The 21474-nt window shown below is 38.3% G+C and overlaps 1 protein-coding gene across 2 annotated transcripts; it reads left to right on the top strand.

Annotated features, from left to right (window-relative positions):
* The first annotated feature begins 994 nt into the window (after window positions 1-994).
* Window positions 995-20567, top strand: DDX43 (DEAD-box helicase 43). Of its 2 annotated transcripts, none has more exons than XM_086745435.1 (16): window positions 995-1343; window positions 1936-1985; window positions 2378-2495; window positions 3930-4037; window positions 4569-4650; window positions 6220-6376; window positions 6455-6573; window positions 6821-6931; window positions 8303-8444; window positions 11409-11509; window positions 13356-13443; window positions 15055-15182; window positions 15778-15887; window positions 16600-16738; window positions 17548-17635; window positions 20460-20567. In XM_086745435.1, the coding sequence occupies exons 1-16, from the start codon at window positions 995-997 to the stop codon at window positions 20565-20567; spliced, it is 1998 nt and encodes a 665-aa protein (XP_086601561.1). The 2 variants fall into 2 exon arrangements, with proteins under 2 accessions (XP_086601561.1, XP_086601560.1); XM_086745434.1 differs by having other exon boundaries at window positions 995-1334; window positions 1930-1985; window positions 2378-2510.
* The last annotated feature ends 907 nt before the right edge of the window (window positions 20568-21474 follow it).

A 21474-nucleotide genomic window follows, 5' to 3' on the forward strand; every position in this document is an offset into this window, starting at 1 on the left:
TGATCACAACGGCCAGACACAGGTGGTAATCTGCATCCCCAAAGACAAACACATAAATGGTCACAGTTCAGCTCTGCACAACAGGAGTACAGGACTGTGCCTAAAAGGGAAATTTAAACCCTAATTTAGCACATTTTCAGTGTAACTGAAGGGGGGGAAGCTTTTTCTTACTTTGTTTGTTGTTTTTTTTTCCTATTTTTTTTTCACTGTGGTAACCAAGCACTGGCACAGGTTGCCCAGGGAGGTTGTAGAGCCTCCAACCTTGGAGATATTCAGAAGCCATCTGGGCACAGCCCTGGGCAACTGACTCTTGGTGTCCCAGCTTGAGCAGGGGGTTGGAAAAGATGGCCTCCACAGGTTCCTTCACCCTCAGCCATTCTGTGCTTCTGTTTCCAATATTGTATCAGCTTTAGTGCACTCAATCATACAAAAATCTCCATTAAAGCTTAATTTGAGATTAAATATCAAGACTTCCCTAAAAAATTCAGACCACAATGTATCATCAGCATGACATGCGCCCAGACAACTCACAAAGTAACTCAGTGTCACCCTCACTCCCCAGCCTCACTGAGGCTGCCTGCCTTCCTGCCTTCGCCTTCGCCTTCGCCTTCGCCTTCGCCTTCCCCTTCCCCTTCCCCTTCCCCCTCCCCTCCCCACCCCACCCCACAGACTTCGAGGGATTCCCACACGTTCAGGGCCGAGTCCTTGCCTCTCCCCTACTAAAACACCGCCTGCTCCTCCTCAGTGGAGCCCCGGCCTGCCCCGAGGCCAGCAGACGAGAAGGGAGCAGTGAGAGGGGAGAAGGCGGGACGCAGGACCCAGCTGCCCTCAGCTCGGCAAGGACGGCCGTAGCTTCTCCCACGCGCGCGCGTGCTGGCCGAGCTAGCCAATCACTGCGTAGAACGCGACCCGCCCCGGCCAATCAGCGCGCGCCTCGCCTAAGGCGCGCGAAGGCCCGCCACATGGGCCGTGGAGCCAGGCGGGAGGAGCAGCCATGTCTGACTGGGACGCGAGCAGCGACGAGGATGCTGGCGCGCTGCGTCGGCCGCCATCTTTTGCTGCCAATGCTAGGCATCTGTGGCAGGCGCCGGCCAGCCCTTCGCAGAGCTGCGCTTCCGTAGAAGGCAGCGGGGGACGAAGGAGTGCTGAGTGGTGGTGGGAAGCGGCGGCCAGCCTGGGAGGAGAGGAGTGGGAGCCTCAAGGGGTGGCAGGTTCCCGCGGCCCGGGCGAGGCAGCGTGGCAGCGGCCGCCCCAAGTCGCCGCCGGCCAAGCTCGGGATGCTGCGGAGCCCCTCTCCTTCCGCCTCGATAGTGCCCTGGTCGGGGCTCTCATAGGTAATAACGGCCTCACCTCCCGGGGTGCTTGGATCGCTGAGGTGTAAGCGGGTGGGAGAGGACGAGAGGACTGGGCCGCTGAGAGGTTTGTTCACGTGGTCCCCTGCCCTTTCCTCTGTGCTCTGAGGAGATGCATCGCTGCCTTCCCTGTCCCTGGGCTGTGGAAGAGCCCCAGCCTCTTGTGATCCCCTGGGGACAGTAGGATGCTTTTGCAGGGTACTGGCTGAAGAGTGGAGCTCTCCCACTTGCCAGGGTAGCAGAGCTTTTCCTCCATGAAGTGGTTGGGTTTGTCTGTTTCTCATGGCTGGCAGCTTGTAAGTGGGCTAAAGCCCCTCTCTAGTCATATGGAGGAAGGATGGTGCTCTCTGGAGTCGGTTTTGGTGCTCCACCTCTTCAGTTGGGATGCCTTCCCCCAACGTATGCACATTTCATTTGGTCAATTGCCAAAAAAGTTACCGGCGTTTTCCAAAAGTTTGATGTCACAAGTTCTTTTATTTATGGATGCATGTGTTCATGTGAGGGTCTTGTTACCATGTGTACTTTTTGACAGTTTGGCCTGAATCTCTGTAATACCTGCGATGTATCTTTATAACAGGTCGAGGTGGAAGTAAAATAAAAGAACTTGAGGATTCTTCTGGTTCCAGGATAAAGGTACCATGTGCTGTGTTTGTCATCCAGGCCTGGACTTTGTGGGGAACATACTTGGTTTCACTTCCATGTGAACTGGAGTTACTACAGCAAATTGATGAGTGTTGCAATAGCTGTAATAATTCTGCTCTTTTACAAGAACAGGTGAAAAGGAAGTGGAATTGAGGGTGCAACTTGTCTGGTATGTGGAAGCAGGAAAAGCTTACTGGCATTTTTTTTTTCCTTAAGTATGCATTTATTTCCCTTTCTTTTAGAAAGGGAATTAAAGGGCCTTTTTTTCTGGGAAGAGAAGTTAAAATTCAGGAAAAAAATTCAAAGGTTGTTTTCAGTATGTGTTCTTATATAATGTTTGTCTTTGCAGTACTAAAAAATTTAGTAAGGGTTTATGAACATAGGTTATAAAGGGAACCTGTGAAGCTGAAGTAAAGATCTTTGGCAGCACTTCTGCGCAAAACAAAGCCAAGATGTTGATTGACGATGCTATTACAAAATCTGGACAAAACTACGTTAGAGGTTGGACTGAGAAAGGTAAGAAATGTGCTTTCTTAAAAAAAAAAGATTGGATTGTCTTTCTGTGTATTTAGTAGTTTACTGGAGTGTTTTTATATTGGTAGTCTTTTACCAAAGTGAGTTAACTTTCACCTTGTTCTTGGACAATGGCATACCTCCTTGAAACAGAGATATCTAGACATCCTCCTTTCTGAGCTATCAACAGTTTCCTCCTCTCAAACTGCTAGACTTCTTTGAAAATCTATTCCATTGTGTTTTCAATGAATGCAGAATGTTATACTACTTGGTTTCTTGCATTATCAGTCTGACTCCACAAAAATACAAGTATTGGATCTAGTGTAAGTTTTAATGTAGTATCTGTGCAGTATTAAAATTCAACAAGCTTTTATAAATGTAGTCTGTAAAGCAAACATACTGATTATAGCATGGGTGATGCTGACTTCTTACTACTTTCATGGAGAGCTAGCATTAAATTTGATGTTGCACACCATGCCTCACTTCACTAGGCTTTATCATGTTAACTTTGTCTGTTACATGGATATATAAATACATGGATATTAAAATGATTGTATGTTGAGATACTACTTACGTTATAGCTATTTGTGTTGTTTGCCCTTGCAAAAAGTCATTGGGAGCACATACAACATCTGTAGTTGTTGATCTGAGGCACTGGTGAGGAAGAAGGGGTCTGAGAGTTGTGTTCCAGTGTTAGAATAAGGAATGGAGTAGTTGTGAGTTTTGATTTTAGAAGTGCCCTGGATGAGTGTGTTTCAAGAGGCTAGAAATAGTTAACACTTTCTTAGTATACATGACTGTGTTTTCCCCATGTTTCCTGCTTTTCCACTAATACATGATTGTGTTGCCATTTATATCTTCAGTATAAAACCTTTCTTTCTTAAGAAGGGTTAACATAATCAAAAACGAGGTATAGCATGTAACTACCACCTTAGGCCCCCCCCCCGCTCACTGAACAAAACCCAATATTATGCTGAGACTTTATTGTGGTCGCATTGGATGCTTTAAAAAACCTTCGCATCCTTTAGTAAACCTTGCTCTTGTAGCTGTTAAAAATAAAACTTTCTGTATCCATATCATCTACTGGGTTCAAAAGTTTTTCAAAAGCCTGTTGCACAACAAGCCTTATTTATAGCTGGAGGAGCAGCATTTTGGAACCTGTAATTACTTTCTTTAAGTAATTGAAGATGTTGAAATGCTTCTTTTTTATCAGAATTGGATTTGTATAGGTTTTAGCGGTGTTTCAGGCTAAGACCTAGGAAGGAATTGTCTATCTGAATGCTTCACGTTTATTTAAAAATCACATAAGAGGCCTTACAATAGAAAATGAAAATAAGATGTTTGTTTTGAGGGAGGATGTTCTCCCCCACCCTCCAGCATATCCTGTCCCATTCCAGCCACATTTTGGTACTAATTCCGCAGGAAAAACCTTGGACATGATCAAGCCTGAAAATAACCCCAAAAAGGCAGTGATTAACTGGGCCTCTCTTCGAGAAAACAAAGCTAAATATGAAGCTATGAAGTGGGCAGGTTAGTTTTAAAATTTTTATGCTACGGTACTTGTCTTCATATGATAAATCTGTTGAGTGCTTGCATGTTTTTAATTTTTGCTTTGAAATTACTGAATCTTTTAGTGTCCAAATTGGTTAAGTATTTGCAGTGAAGTTAACATGTCGGCATGGTCATGGAGGACACTGTGGTTGCTGTGTGAAGACTTAAATTTGCCACTCAATTGGTATTTTGACTACATTCTTTGAAAATGCTGTTGTTTTATATGTGACTGCAGCCAAAATCTGAGAATTGTTAAATATTACACCATATATGTTAGTAGAAATTACTTTAGAACTTTAAATTTGGGGAAGTGGTTCTTTTGCAGATACTTCAATTTGTCTCAGCCTTCATCTTTTATATGAACAATAGTAGTCTTCCACCACTTCTGACTAGTTTCCTAGTACAAGGCACAGTCTGGGTTTTGGGATTCCTATTTTAAGCTTTAGCAGACTTACCCTGAATCTGTAGCATTTCTTAGTGACTCAAGTTTACTTTTTCTCATTATTTAAGACTTGCCTCCAATTGCAAAAAACTTCTATAAAGAATCGTCAAGGACTGCATCTATGTCACAAGAAGAAGTGGAACTCTGGCGGTAAGATCATTTCTATAGGGCATTATTGTCTTAGCAAAAATAGCTATTAAGGCATGAAGTCCAGAAAGTGGGAGATAAAATACTGAGACAGAAGCATTAATGTTAGAGTCTTGTAATAACTTAAATTTTCCTAGGAACTCTTTCTTAGGAATTAATAACTAACAGATAAGGTATTACTAGTTGCCTGGAAAATTAACTTTAGGGATTAACTGCTTCTTTCAAGGTACTTGATCTAGTTGACTTTCAGAAGAGGAAAAAATCAAGACAGTTCATTGGCTTTAAACTGTGTCTTTACGCTTAATGAGACAGCATGTTCATGTTTTCTAAATCCTTCTAAATGTGATTGCTTACATGTTGAATACCTCTTAGCTGCCATTTTTTCCCATATTTTTTAGTTAAATACCATCTTAAGGACAAATTTCAACTTCTATTACTGTTATCTTCCTATCTGTCTAGCTATCTTGTCTTTACAAGTACATCCTGGTGAGTACCTGCCTCAGTTAACTGTATCCATTAGTTTTGATCCAGCAACCTACACCATTACTTTGCAAGCAAAGCAGATCATCTGTTTCAAGTGATTCTGTCCAGGCCCTGGTAACAGTTTAAACCCTTTTCAGTAGTTCTAATTAAGTTGGTAAATGTTCATTAAGTTACCTTTTTATTACTTTTCTTTTTGCATAGTGTCTGTTTCTTTTTCTCTTGCATGCCCACCAGAGAAACCTTGCTGCAGTGAGCAAAGCATGGAATTGACACCTGTTTCCTTAAAGTGTTGTTAGACTTATTGTTAGAGCTAGTCAAGAGTGACAGAACATTGTTATGTACGTTCAGAACATGTATTGAGATAACACTTGTGTGATAAAGGAATGTTTTGCCTTTTTCATCTAACCTGTTTGCTTCAAGGAAAAAAAAAAATTGTGAACATGAGGAGAGGTTGATTACCCATTCTTTTTCTAGCCCACACCCCACTTGAAGTAAAACTGCTAAAACTGTACAGAAAAGTACAGGACTGGAATGAAGATAAACTACTTATGCATATTAATACCTCTTAATTGGACGGAGCCTCAGAACCTCTGTTTTTATGTAGCTTTTTGTGTGTGGTCTTGTGTTTTGGAGTTTGTTTGTTTTGTGTTTTGGTGGGTATTTTTTTGGAGTTTGTCTCACTGACCATGCTTTTTCTGAACTGTCCTGTTTGTATTTTCTAGAGCTGCTCTGAAAATATTTTGAAAGGCTTTTGTCAGTATACAGGGTGCAGACAAAGAAGTCCAATCTATTCCTGTCAGTTCTAGGTTGTCTTTAGGTTTAAAAACTTGTCACAGTTATTTAATTTGTAATAGAATATAATTGAAGCCTGATATGACAGGACTGCAGTTCATGTTAATATCCATATATAACTTCAAATTAATCGTTCTTAAGTAAGAATGGTAATTAATGCCTCCAGAAAACTGTTTCTTTAGTAAGCTGTTCCAGGAATTTAGGGGGAAAAAAAGTCGGAAAGGCAGTCTTTTGCCTTAGCTCTAATTTTTCAGATAATGAGGCTTTAAAGCAATTGCATTTCTTTAATTCTGACAGGAAAGAAAATAATAATATAATTTGTGATGACTTAAAAGAAGGTGAAAAGCGCTGCATTCCCAATCCTGTTTGTAAATTTGAAGATGTATTTGAGCATTATCCTGATATTCTGGCTAATATAAGAAAAGTTGGTTTTCAAAAGCCTACACCAATTCAGGTACTTCATCAATTTTGATGACTCTTTAACTGAAACTTAAGAGAAAAGTACATTTATGTATTTGTTGTTTTATGTTAGTCTCAGGCATGGCCAATCATACTCCAAGGAATTGATCTCATTGGTATAGCACAAACTGGTACTGGGAAGACATTAGCGTACTTAATGCCTGGATTCATTCACTTGACTTCACAACCAATGTAAGGATGGTTCACGCATCTGACTTATTTACCTTCAATGTAATGGTTTTCTAGTAAAAAAAGATAATAAATCATAAATTGGAAAAAATTTATAAACTTGGTGGAATATGTACCAAATTTGTCACCATAGATTCTGTTAGTAGGAGCGTACTGAAAAAGTCTAGAACAGTGTAAAATTTTTCAGTGTCAGATGTGATGGACTTTGCCTGGCCTTATGTACTCACATTCTAAATATTACTTATTGCAGTTCCAAAGATCAGCGTCGGGGGCCAGGAATGTTAGTCCTTGCTCCCACTCGAGAACTGGCGCTTCAAGTAAAGGCAGAGTGTTTGAAGTATGCATACAAAGGCATTAAAAGGTAATCTTACTTGCTTAAGTATTTTTTTTTCCTACCACTTGTGGCTTAATTCACTTACTAAAATAATTGCATTTACTAAGAGGGAAGGAGAAGGTAGTAAATGCAGAGTTCATATTTTTCCAGTTTTTAGAAATACCTGTTTTGGCTACTGTCATGGTGAAAGTCTATTTCATGTGTAGTTGGGAGTTCTCTGTATTGTAGCTCTGTCTGTTGCTTCTTGTACTTCTGTGTGGACAGCGGATGTGTCTTCTCGGCACCTTGCTGTTAGGTAGCTGTAGCCAGCATAAGATCTCCCTGAGCCTTCTCCTCTTCAGGCTAAACAAGCCTGGTTACCAGCTTCTTGTGTCATACACTTCATCCTCTTGACCCATCTTAGGTGCTTGCTGGACTTGCTCCCGTATTAATGTGTCTAATAGAGGCGAGGGGTTCAAAAACTGGATTTTGTCCTTGAACTGTGGTCTCACAAGTACTGAATAAAGGGCAATAATGAGTTCTCTAAACCTGCTGGCTACCTTCTCCATAGTGCACAGCTGACTTTCTTTTCTGTGGGGTTACACTGCTGAATAATGTTCAGTTTCTTGCGTGCCTAAGTGTTTTCTGCAAAGCCATATTCTAGCATGTTGGCCCTCAGCCATGAGATAACTCCATCACCATGTTTGCTTTTGTTAAACTTCATGGGATTCCTGTCAGCCCATTTCTTTAGCCTTTTGTGGTTCTTCTGAGTAACAGCCTAGCCCTCTAGTGTATCAGCTGGTCCTTCAATTTAGTTTCATCCACAAACCTGCTGAGAGTGTAGGTATTCATTTAAGCTATTAAACAGACATTGCTGTATGCCAAAATTTACTTTTAAGGCTCTCTGGTAACTGTATAGCGTTCAGAATTGGTCTTGTAGTCATAAAATACTGAAATTTGCATTCTGCCTCCTTTTCAAAAATACTAAGGAGTTTCACAGAGCGTGTTAAGTTTGTGTGTAAGCCTTGTGCGTTTAATATTTTAACAGCAAAAGATTTGACTTTTGATGGTACTGTTTAGAAAATCACGCGTCCTTTCACATGTTCATTTGTTTTTGGTGTGAATATTTTCAGAACAACCCAAAACATACTTGCAGCTTAGTAACTACCTTCCTTCCTTTCATGATTGCTTTCACTACAATTTCAGCAGAAAGCTATTGCTGTACTGTTGAGGGGTTATCATTCGATGTTAAGTCCATTATTTATTGTGATACTGTGGGTCATACTTACTGTATTCCTTCCTCTTGGTAATACCAGATGATACTTTTTCAAATGAAGCAACATGGTAGCATTTATTTGAAAAATATTTATTTCAGTTGAACCTTAATACACTGCTTCTGTAAAACATTTTATTTTTCAGTATTTGCATATATGGTGGTGGAGACCGAAAAGGACAGATAGACGTCGTTACCAAAGGTGTGGATATTGTTATCGCTACTCCTGGCAGACTGAATGATCTTCAGATGAACAACTTCATAAATCTGAAGAGCATAACATACTTGGCAAGTAGCTGATATGGAATAAGTAATGCACTGGTTGGGAAATGGTTGACAATTAGGCTGAACTTAAGCTTTAACGAAGTTTTCTTTAAACTTTTAAAGTCAATTACAGTACATCTTAACATTGAAATTGGTGTTGGAAGGTAGTTCATACTTACCATAATTGCATTGCAGACGTGGAATATTCCCTAGGGGGGAAAAAAATGGGCTTCTAGCAAAGTAAGCATTTTAAAGATGTTAAATTGTTATCTCATATTAGTGATGTTTGCTATTTAAAATTGCTAAACAGGAGGAAAAAAAGGTGAAGTATGATCATACTACAAGCATGCAGTGCTTTCTAAAGCGAGGAATATGTGTGTAAGTGATATTGGATGTTTCAGTAAATGCAGGATGTACTATAGTATGACATTACTAAAAAGAATTAGCTGTCAAATTGAAAAATATGATGATGTAAAGTAGGAGAAAAACATTTGTTGTTGTCCCACTAGCAGTTAAATCTTTTCAGATGATTGAAACCAGTGCAAGGACTGTGTTTTGCAAAGTGGTTAATGTCTCATGCCTCATACTTTCTGGAAATGCTGTGTTGCTTTAGGTCCATATGAAAAGCTGGACATAAAAAATTCAATTTTTTTTTTTTTTATGTTACCATGTATTTCCTTGTAGTTTCTTGTACTTTTTAATATATAAGATGCTTTCTGTTTCCACAACTTCATTGTCCATTTTCAGCCAACAAATAATTTAAACTTGCAGCCTTTTTTCAGAGAAAATAGAGGGATATTAGATTTTTACTTTAACACTTTGGATGAAGAATGCTTTTCATTGGAGGGCTTTATTTACAGTTTTCATTTAAAGTTATTTGTGAGTCTTGTGAATGCTTCCAAAGTGCACTGAATATTATTTGCTGATATGATAAAATTGTTTCCCGAAGGACTTCCAGGGTTAAAGACTGGAATACAATTGTTTGTTTAAAAAAAAAAAAACTGAAAAAAAACTCTGTTAGAGTTAATTATATTTGAATATGCACTGTACAGAAGGTGAATTGAAAGCAGGGAATTTGTCTTCTTGCTTGACGGAACCATTGAGTTAGTTGCAGTCTTAATTCAAATTTTTAGTAACTCTTTTATTCAAGATAGGCTGCTGGTTTTTTATGATTTCAGAAGAAAGACAAGTTCTGTCATATATGGCTTTTTGATTGTTTACAATGCATGCCATTTGAAGATTGCTTTTTGTTTTGCTGTGTTCAGTGTGAATCAGTATTCATTCGTCAGTAATCTGAGTGTTTGTTTTTTTTTCTTTTGACCTTGTGCTCATAAAGCAGAAGTACGGAAATTAGAATTGTGCGTGAATAATTGGAAAACATTTAGAGGAAAGAGTGTACTAAAAAAACATATACAAATAATGAAGCAGGATATGGAAGGTAGATTGGAGTAATCCTTTTATTCTTCATATATAAGGAAGTAGTGTAAAGCTTGCCAGTAAGTAAATTAAAACAGAGGAAAGAAAATAATTTTCATATGAAGAACTGGCTTGTAAGAATTTCTTGCCAAGAAATAGAACTGAAACAAATAATACTGACAAACAAGAAAATATGTATAGATAACAAGAAATCCAAGATTATGTCATCTGGGAAGAGATTCAGTTTATAAACCAGGACCTGGCTATGAAGCATTTGGAAAAAAAAAATGGTGCTAATATCTATGTTTTATTCTTTATTAGCAACCATCAGAAATAAAGAAAGTAAACTTCAACTACTCTGATCCGTGTAATAAACATACTTATGTGTGTTCTTCTCCCTTCCAGCGAAGTATCAGTGTGCTTAACAGCTTAGAAAGCTTCTGCTGCTGAAAGGGGCGTAGCAGCCAATTCTGAATATAAAATTAGTGATGTTTCAGCCTTGCCATATTAGAATCGAAGTGGTTAATGGAATCTCTGGGAGTCCTTTGACAATGAAGAGAATTATATCAAGAAATAGAATTCCTGTCTTCTCTCTCTCAGCTACTGTTTTGTTATTATTTCAGAGATTTACATAGATAATGTACTAAAAACCTTTAATAAAATAAAAAATCTGAAGAGAATGGAACAGCAAAATCAGGACAGTAGAAAGGGATTTTCATCAAAGTCTTTTGTTTGCACATAAGAGACTAGATAATGTCAATAGTTAAAAGCATGACCCATATAACTTTGATTTATATAAACTCTATTTGAAAATTAAAGGAAAAAGATGAGTCTTGGATGGCTTCCTTCTTCCTTTGTATGAGCTTCTGAAAACACTCACAAGTGTGCTTGTATGTTAGAAAAAAAGGGCAGTTCCAATAGTTGTACTCAGACCTTCAGCTCACTTGTTCTCCTTTGGTTTTTTTTTACCAGATGAAACAAGTTTGAGCTCTGGGTGTTCTGCAGTGTCCTAATGTGAGACAGAATGTACAGTCGGGCTTTTTTCCTACTTCTTATGAGGAACTAAATTGATAACTGATATTTTTGTCTGGTGTAGTTCTCTAAAAAGATGGAAATGAGATTTCCTCTTTAAATTACCAAAAAATTTTATTTAAAGTGTATTGTATGGGGTTGTGTCTTATCTCCCCCGTTACCACTCCCCCCTCTCCCCTGAGTTTGGTTTGTTCTGGTTTTGTTGGTTTTATTTTTGTTTTTTAATTCTGTGCTTAGTTTTAGGCACCGACCAAATTATTGTTAAAACAAGCAGACAAACAGTTGTTGGTTTTTCTTCTTTGACTTTAAGTGCTCTTAAAGGTGCTGTGGATTTTCTTGTTCTGCCTGAAAATGTGTTACTAAATGAAAAAGCTTCAAGGGAGTTAAAGAGGTGAAGTAGAAGTTGAGCAGGTTTTGTAATACATTACGGATTGGATTCTGCCATTAGAACTGTCTTTATTAAAATGGTCTACTATGTGATGTCTTGCTGAAACCCTTAGCTAAGGAACTAGACACAACAAATAACCTTGTTCTGAGCAGGTTTTAGATGAGGCTGACAGGATGTTGGATATGGGATTTGAACCTCAGATAATGAAGATCCTAATAGATGTGCGGCCTGACAGACAAACTGTTATGACAAGGTACGTAAACATAATAGTGCTCAGCACTTGAATACTGTAAATGTAAGCTAATTGAACAAGTTAACTTCAAAACAAATGTGCCAGTTTTATTGAGACTTCTATTAGCCTAATGGGAATGGCATCGGTTTTCTTTCTAATTCTATCTAGTCAGTCCTAATGAGTCATTTGTCAATTTTATTTTCTTTCCTTATCCCTTTTCTGGTGTTTTGCATCAACTAAAAACAACTGAGTTCTTACCAAAAAGGAAGGTGTCCTGTGAGTGCCAGAATTTGCCATATCAATTTGAAATGCCATCTTCCACTTCTCCATCTGGGACCAAATGTGTGTGCTGGTTTTGTGTAGCGGGAGTGGCTACAGTGGCAGCTTCTGCAAGAAGCTGCTAGAAGTTTCCTCTTTCTCCAGTGGACTTGGACAGGTTTAGGGCAGACCCACTGCTGGACAGGGCCGAGCGAATTTGCAACAGTGATAACACTTCTGTGGTAACGTACTTAAGAAGGGGGAAATACTATTAAAAAGAAGAGGGGAAAAAAAAAAAAAACCCAAATAGGGCAGGCAGGAAGGGGGAGGCATGAGCCTTATGGGCCTTGCAGCCCTGACCCTCTGGCCTCCTGCTGGGCAGCCGTCTGAGCCTGACTTGGCTCAGCTGAGAGGAGATGTGAAGAGAACCTGAGAGGTATCTGCCTGAGCCTGGTGTGAAGAATTTCTTGTGAGAGGAACGGCTGCAGACATCAAGGTCAGTGAAGAAGGAGGGAGAGGAGTAAAGTCGCTCCTGACAAGATTCCCCTGCAGCCTGTGGTGAAGACCATGGTGAGGTAGGCTGTCCCCCTGCAGCCCATGGAGGTCCACAGAGGAGCAGAGATCCACCTGCAGTGTGTGGAGGACCCCATGTTGGGGCAGGTGGATGCCTGAAGGAGGCTGTGGCCTGTGGAGGGCCAGTGCTGGGGCTGTTCTGGAGGGACCACATCTGTGGAAAAGGACCTGCTCTGAAGCGCTGTAGCCGATGTGAGGGACCCCACAATGGAACAGGGGAGGAATGTGAGGAGTTCTTCCCCTGAGGAGGAAGGAACGGCAGAAAACAAACTATGATGAACTGACTGCAACCCCTGTTCCTCATTCCCCCTGTGTTGCTCATTGGGGGAAGGAGGTGGAGATAATCTGGAGTGAAGTTAAGCCCAGGAAGAGGAGGGGTTGTGGGGAAACAGTTTTTTTTTTTTTCTCTCTCATTATCCTTCTTTTATTATTAATAAATCAAAATAGTTTCCCCAAGTCGAGTCTGTTTTGCCTGTAATAGTAACTTGAATGATCTCTCCCTGTCCTTATCTCAAACCTTTTTGTTCTGTTATCTCTTCCCCCATTTCCTCGGAGGGTGGGGAGAGTGAGAAACTGTGTAGCTTGGTCCTGAGAGGGGCTAAACTACAGCAGTGTGTGTCCTGACCTTCTGATCAGGATCTGTGCTAGTCAGTTCCTGAATTAATTTTGAAATTATGCAGCTTTTGGGAGCTTAACAGTAGAATATCCCAACTGTAACTTGTGTTACCATATTTTTGCATTGGAGCTATTGTTTCAGAGATAAAAACAGACTAGAAGATTGCTTATTGAACTACGAAGCTCACTTTTGTGAGCTTAGTAGTTGCCTGTACCTATCTTTAAAGCTTAAGTATTGTTTACTAATAACTTCTTCAGATTATTTCTAAACATGTAAGCTTGCTGCTGTTATTGCTTACTGAAGTGTTTCACTGGTGTATAAGAAGGAAAAAAAAAGAAGGATGTGATTAAATTAATGAATTTTAGAAAACTTTGCACTCTGTTCTTATGTGTTTGGTTTTCCTCTTCACTTTCTGTTTAGTGCTACTTGGCCTGATGGTGTTCGTCGCCTAGCAAAATCCTATTTGAAAAATCCTATGATTGTTTATGTTGGCACTCTTGACTTAGCAGTAAGTTGTTCTGGTTTTTTGTTTTGTGGTTTTGATATTTCTTCTCTTTGGGAGAAAATTAAGCCAGGAAATATTTTGCTTGTAACCATAGGTAAATAAATGCATGTAACTTTAAAATCTGTCTGAACTCTCAAAAACTAGCTCTATATTACTCTCTTAAAGTGTCGTTAAAAGTTTAGAAAGAATGAAAAAAAAAAAAGAGAAAAGAACTTCGTTCTTGTGTTTCTGTAACAAGATGTTGAAGTCCTGCATCTTCAGTAGAAGACATCACAAGTGACTAGTATCAATCAAATTTAAGTTTGAATATTATACTTCACAGTGGCACATGTTCTTGCCTGAACCCTTGTTTTTGTAGCCTTCAGTTCTGTTCAGCAAGTTCTTGTTCCTTACTTTTCCTTCTGAAGGTCTTTGTAATGCATACAGCTCCTTAGTTGGATCTGTTTTTCTTAACTGTTGCTTTCTCAGAGAGAGAGGAAGCTTTCTACTAAACTCCTAGGGGCACTTGTCTGGAGCAGGAATGTATATGTTGGAGTAAGAGCTGTCTTTAAAGTCCAGAGCTTCTCGTATATAGATGCAGTTGCATACTTGTCATGCTTGTGTGGCTGTGTATAGTTGGCTTCAGTACCAGCTGAATTTACAGAAATGGTAGTTCTTCAAAGATCTCTGCATCCTGGTCCAGAGATTGCTTTGAGTTTGGTTCTTAAATCGTTAAATTTTCCTTTTCGGTTACACTTTTTTTTTAGTGATAGGGAATAAGGAAACTTAGTATGTGATGCACTTAAGTAGAAGTAGGGGGAAAATGTACTTTTCATCTGTTATGTTCTGAACTATGCTTTTGTCAAAGACAGAGGATTGAAATTTGAAAGATATAGACTGCTGTTGCAGCTCTCGTCTAGTGCATTCATCTCTTTTATAGGAACTTCTGTTAATTGAAGAAGTGATGTCTAGGGAGGAGGGGGAAGGGCTCCCATGTGGAGAAGGAATCTGTGTACTTGATTAATTCTTCAACCCTTGCCACAAGATTATGATGCAGTGCCGTGAGACTGTCAAGACCTTTAAGTACTGCTTATGTAGTTACCTTAGACGTTCTGTGGCATCCTTCAAATACAATGCAGTAAAGTGATTTGGTTTGTTGGGTTTTTTTTGTTTCAATTAACAAACTATTGGAAGAATTGGACAGAACTGATCATTTCAAATAAATTACAGAATCTTCTTTAAAAGCTTATCCTTTCAAGTGAGACTGGCGTTGCTCTGACTTCCTCAGGGTTAACATTAAACGTACTCAAATTAAAGTACTTCCAATCTGAATGTCACTGATATTAGGAATATTTATTTCACCTCACTAGTCTGCTAATCTGTGCCCTCTGAATCTCTGCAAATACATGATTTGGCAAACTACTTGAAAGATGAATTTTACTATTCTCCTGAAGCAACTAGGAAACAACAAATAAGTCTGCATTGTTTGAACTCCAATCTGATAAATGTTTTCATTTTAAAATAGTTTTTCATGGTATCATATTACTAGTTTTGTAATATCTTAATATGGCAATTAACGAGAAAAATATTATTCTAATCTGTTTCTGCTTAACATCCCTTTTTGCTGTTTAACAGGCAGTAAATACAGTAAAACAGAGAGTTATTGTTATCGCCGAGGAGGAAAAGAGAGTTTTCATGCAGTGCTTCATAGAGTCAATGAAGCCAAGAGATAAGGTCATCATTTTTGTGGGGAAAAAACTTACGTATGTAATCTCTTCCCAGTATTACATCTGTTCATTTTTTCCTAACAGAAATACTCAATAGCTGCTTAGTTCACGTAATAATTAGCAACTATAACAGCTTTTGTCAGCGATGTGCTTGCAGTAGTAGTATTTTTATTTATTCATTCGTTCACTCCTCCAGACTGACTAGTAGTTTGTATCCTTCTTAATATCATTAGTGGTGACAAGTTCTCAATTTCCCACAGTTAAAGTAGGTGTTAATATTCTTGAGGATACATTAATGTGATGTCCTGCTTACTTGCATATGCAGCTGGTGTATACAAGACCTAATGGAGGGGGGTGGTCATTGTACACCCTCAGCTTTTTGAGTGGACGCTACAAAAATAATCTATTATTTCTCTTTATATATAAATAAAAGCAAACATGTGGGGAATAATCTTGCTTTCATACTGTTTTATAATAAATATCGACTGACCTAGGCAGGGTTTTGTCCTTAGGCACATGCTTAGCTTTTGTTGTCTCTTTATTATCTTTTGGATCTAGATCTAGGTGCTGCACTTTCCGTGCCCCCCTCCCCCCCTTTCTTTTTAAGAACCATTGTTTTATTTCATCCTAGAGCTGATGACTTAGCAAGCGACTTTGGTCTCCAAGGAATTCCAGTACAGTCACTTCATGGTAACAGGGAACAGTGTGATCGAGAACAGGCTTTAGATGACTTCAAGAAAGGTACCTTTGTACCTAAGTACTGGTTTGTTTAGCCCAGATTTTTAAACCTTGTCATGTGCAGAATTTTGTCTATTTGTAAGTGCCATGTCTCTCCAGTCCCATAGAAATGAAAATATTAAAGAGCTCTGAATTATATATTTACTTTGTTAATTTAAAAAAAAAAAAAAAGCACACTGATTTCTTTTCAATTAAATTTGGAATGTCTAAGAGTTAAAGTAAGTCTTATTTTATTTTTGAAATCTCTGTGGAAAAGTCAATATTGTATTAGTCTACAGAATGGTAAATTTAAGCGTCAAATAATGGTGCTTTCAGTGAAACGGTTCTGCTCATGATTATGCCAGTAAAGTTAATCTTTGGGGTTATGTGGTGACATGCTAATAAAACAAAAAGTAGTTCTATGATAAATATGCCAGCTGAGGATATAGTTGTTGAAGTTTCTGTTCTTTTCACAGACTTTTTATAGCAGCTAGGCATGTTTCTTGGTTCTCCTGCACTCTGGTGTTCTACTTGTGAAATACAAGTAATAGTAAAATGACATTTTGAGTGCTTACTTGCCACCTTGTATTTGAAGCTAACTCAGTGTGACACGCAACAAGCATGTTTTTCCTTTATATGTTAAGAATAAGTGCATTATATGCTGGAAGACCAATAGACTGGAGTATATTTTCTGCTATTCCATAAATTCCCATTCTTTCTGTTGTACTTATTTTAGGCAAAGTCAGAATACTGGTAGCTACTGACTTAGCATCCCGTGGCCTCGATGTGCACGATATTACTCATGTTTTTAACTTTGACTTCCCTCGCAACATTGAAGAATATGTTCATAGAGTAGGCCGTACTGGAAGAGCGGGGTAAGTGTCTACAAGAAAACAGTAATATATTTTCAAAATTTATGCACTGCAGAGATGTTTCTCTTGTCAAATGCTAGACCTACATGTGATGTGGAGTCTGGGAGTGAAGACTTGAGAGTCTATCAAAGTATATTTTAGATAATAATGTAGTGCTTTATGTTTTGAAGTTAGTTCACTGTTAAGTTTAAGGCAAACAAGTTTTCCACTTTCCTATTAATTCACTGAAGTGGATGAGAATGAGGGATGTTTGAAAGCTGGTTTAAATGTGGGGGAAGAATTACAGTTCAAAACAACTTCTGTGTAGATATTCTGAAGTGTCACTTGTTTGGCTCTTCTTGAGCCACTAAGTTGTTTAGTTTCCTAGATAGCCAATGGGGGGGGGAGGGGGGAATATAAATTCAAAGTTTTAAGCCTAACATAGTGGTGTAGTTTAGATCTACAGGTTAGGACTTTCAAATGCTGCTTTCTCTGGTTGGCACGAGCATGATTTTTCTTGTGTTATGTGTTTATTTTGATCATGTTATGATTATATGTCTCTTCTTACTTAAATATGTTGTCTTTTTACTTGGTTTATTGTCTAAAAGCCTGTATTAGTTGGGCCTTTGCTCCATTTTAGGTGAATTGCCATATTCTGATCTTTATGAATTATAAAGTTGCTTTCTGTCATGTGCATAGTAAATACTTAAGCCAGTTTTATCTCCCAGTTCAACAGTATTGCCTGTAGTACAATTTATTACTGTATACATCAGTAGGAAAAGCCTAGCGGCAGTTGTTTTGAAGACCCAACAGTTGTTTCATTCCTTGTTTAGACGTACTGGGGAGGCAGTAACACTTGTCACTAAGAATGATTGGAAGGTTGCATCTGAACTGATTGAAATTCTGGAAAGAGCAAACCAAGTAAGAACACATCTTACTGGGTAAGATTTATGTTGGTTCTGGGTTACCACTTGAAACAGTTCATTAAGGTCTAAGCCTCCTTAGACCTTTCTTGGTGAGCATTTGTAGTGTCTCAGGGAAAAAAAAAAATGGGTATTTAAGTCTCTTGTCTTGGAAATCCTTAGCTGTATTTTATCTTACAGATGAGTCCCAGAAAAGAATTTGGAACTTAACTTTAATCAAAGCCTTCCATATCCAAAGAAGAAGTAACTAACATACATGCACATAGAGGTCTGCAGAGGAATAAGAGAATATCTTTAAAATACTTTATTTTGTTTTGTTGTGGTTTTTGGTTTGGGTTGTTGTGGGTTTTTTTTGTTTGTTTGGTTGGTTGGTTGGTTTGGTTTTTTTAGAAGATGTAAGAGGTGAAACCAGTAATGATACTTTGAAGCCACTTAAATAGAGCTTAGAGATGCCTTGTTCTGTATTCTGAGTCAGCTGTTACCATCCATGCCTTGTCTCTTCCTGCAGACTGTGAAGTTCCCAAACTTTTAAAATGTGTGATAGTTCAAGTGGGAACGGGTCTCTGAATACAGAGGACAAAAGAGCACCTTTGAATTCTTACTCTCAAGGGTAACTGTTAGTCACAACATTATTCTCAAACTTTTAGTTATAGCTGATAAAGGGAAGTATCAATACAGGCAGTGATCTTTTTCCTCATGACAATGAAAATATTGTTACTTCAGTCTTAAAGCATCATGTAAAAGGGAAGGAGAGCAACTGCAAACATGGTCTGAAAGTTCTGAGTACTTCAATTTCAAAACAAGTATGGTGTATTTATTAGCCAGATGTTCTCCATTATTTTGAATATACAGACAATCTCCCTAAAGAAAAACAGGTACAACAAAGATTTCTGTATCATGCTGCAGGGATCTTTACATATAAAGCTTATTAGGAAGCATTGACAGATTTATTAGGGAATCAGGTGGGAAAACACTGATCTCTGTAATACCAAGAAGAGTGTTGCATATCAATTATGGCCTCTTTATCCTCTTCTGGTTTCTCATTTGGGCTTATAGGTGTACTTAGCTTATACACGTTTAGCAGATAGATTGTCTGTGTGAACATCTTAACAAACTGCTAGATGCTGGATATTACCTCATTGAGATTTTTATGTTCCATGTCCTGGCTTCTTCCCAGTCTTTCCTTGTGCCTGCTCAAAAACCACTCTTTCAAGAAATAGTTGCAATTTTAGTTATAATAAATTCTATTTCATGCTGTAGGAGAGGATCTGATCTGATACTTAAGAAGAAAATCATCCAGTGTTTCAACTGAAAACCAACTATCTCATTACTTCTCTGTCTATTGATACAAGTCTGTAGTGACTTTCAGCTAGAGAGATGCATCGCTTTTCACTTTATTTTTAAACAATGTCTAAAACTTAGGTGGAATAGACTATTCCATAGGCACAGTTATTTACCAGTAAGAGCAATTCAGCATATAAAATATATACCAGCGAGCTGACGCTCATGCCAGCCTAAGAAAAGTTGCTGATAGCAAATGCCAAGCATTGCTGAATTATAAAGCCCAACAAAAGAAGTTGGAACTGGAGGAATATACCTTCCTTCACCACCAAGCCCTTTGTCCTGGCTGCATTCTTTATTTGTTCAAGCATTAACAGGTCTAGGCATTTATAAGGAGACTTAACAATATTTAAACTTGTTTGTACTGTACTGTGTTTGCACTGTATTTGTGCCACTCGTGGAGGGGACAAACCACAGAGGCTGAGCAGTCATATTAATACCATGCTCACACACACTGCAGAAGCTTGCTCTTCACTCTGTGGTCAGGAAACTGATTCTGGACTGGATATCTTCTACCTGCTGCATGGCTATGTGCTCTAGCAGGTTGTTGAAGCAGGCTGGTTTTGATAGATCGGTGATCTAAAACATCTTCTGACAGAACAGTCGCTCATACAGCTTTTTGCAGTAAACATTGCATTAATATCTGCATTATGCCTGATCTGGTTTAAGATGACTTGTTGGACACGGCCTTTGTTCCATGATCTGTAAGAATGGTATGTGGCTGGCTTGCTTTCATTCAGTGATCAGTGTCAGTCAACCTATCAAAGTCTGTAATTCTTTACATCTGGCCTCAATCCTTACGAACCTGAGTAACTCTGAGGTGACGAACTGTGCTGGTAATACTATTCACCTCCCTTTCCACATAATTACAAACATGCCACTGTGGATCTTGGTAAGATGCTCTTGTGACCTTCCAGTGGTGTGAGAACTGACCGCTTTCTCCTTCCTCTCTTATATTTTAGCTTTGTTTTATCCTTGTGAAAATGCTTCTTATGGCAGCGCTTTCTTTAAGTACCAAAGCTTCTCTTCAGAGGCTCTTAAAACTTCTGAAAGGAATTTCATATAAATTATAATCATGTAACATTCAAATATATATATATAGTATGGTATCACCTTTTAGTGGCATTGGACACTTGTTCTAGCTGTTAGTTATCACTCAAAGACACACTTCTATCTGAAATACAAATGTTTTAATTAGCTGGATATATATTGTCATCAGACACGGGGATACTAGCATACATATGTAATTGAAAATCCAGGGACACTGTGCTGATTATTTTTCAGTATATTTCAATATAATTTTATGTAAAATGATTTCTCTATGCATCTCTACAGAAAAGACAATCTGCAAATCACGGGAGCCAGATAAATAACAAAATAAAGTTTGGGAATGCACAAATCAATAGCATTTTTGTAAAGCAGAGTCTAAAAGTTTAGATTTGTTGAAAACTGACCTTGTCCTTGTGCTGCTTTCTTGTCAGGTAGTTCCTAATGAGCTTATTGCTATGGCAGAAAGATACAAACAATTTCAAATCAGAAAAGAAATTGAAAAGGATATACGAAGACCTCACAGAAAGCCCTCAAAATAACTGTTGAAGTTACTGGAACAAAGTAAGTGATTATAGTTAGTGTTGGCATCTATGGGCTTGAATTTAGAAGTTTCTTTTCTCTGTTGATTGTTTTCTGTACCTGTCCCATTTAATTAAAATGCATTTTAACAAGTGCCTTAGAAAAGAAAACTGTATTTACTTCATATAGAAATAAATCTAGTTTTACACTTGGATAAGAAAAATTAATTTAATTTTTTTTTTCTTGTGTGATGTACATAACTTCTAGAGCCATTATTTTCTGGTTAAAAACAAATATTTTTGAGTTTTTGGTAGGGTTTTCTTAATTAAAGACAGTATTAACATATAAGAATTTAAAAGACAATTTTTCCTTTTATTTTCAGAGAACGGGATTAGTGGATGTAAGCAATGTTTGTCAGTGTGGCTTCAGAATACTATACTTTTGCATTGATACGCCGTATCTGCCAGTGGTATGCAGGTGTATTTCCAAAACTTAGTTATTTGAAAACTGCTCTGTTTGCTGACTGATGTTTGTCTGAAGCAAGTTTTTTGGGTTTTTTTTTTTTTATTTTCATTAATATTATTTTAAGTCTTAAAATTGAAAGTCACTTTTCTTAAGACTTATGTCTCAGCCTTTTTTGAGAGAAGTCTACACTTCCTCCTAATGGAGGAGAGTGTAACAAGAAGGATGTGTTCATGGCTAACTGGAATAAAACCACCTTCTACTCTTACTCTCATGAATGTAATTTTCTAGCTTAAGGAAGAAAAACAGAGTTTACTAGAGCAATGTTAACGAAGTCATGAAGACAAAATACATTTGAAGGTCAGCTTTTATTTCGTTCAGATAAAGTTGATTCAAATTTCACATTTGGATGTCAGGTTCTGTCACACAGACCCTAATGATAATGGGATATGTTTTCACTCTTTG

Source organism: Chlamydotis macqueenii, chromosome 3 (assembly GCF_036417535.1).
Source record: "Chlamydotis macqueenii isolate bChlMac1 chromosome 3, bChlMac1.mat, whole genome shotgun sequence".
NCBI classification, from domain to species: Eukaryota; Metazoa; Chordata; class Aves; order Otidiformes; family Otididae; genus Chlamydotis; species Chlamydotis macqueenii.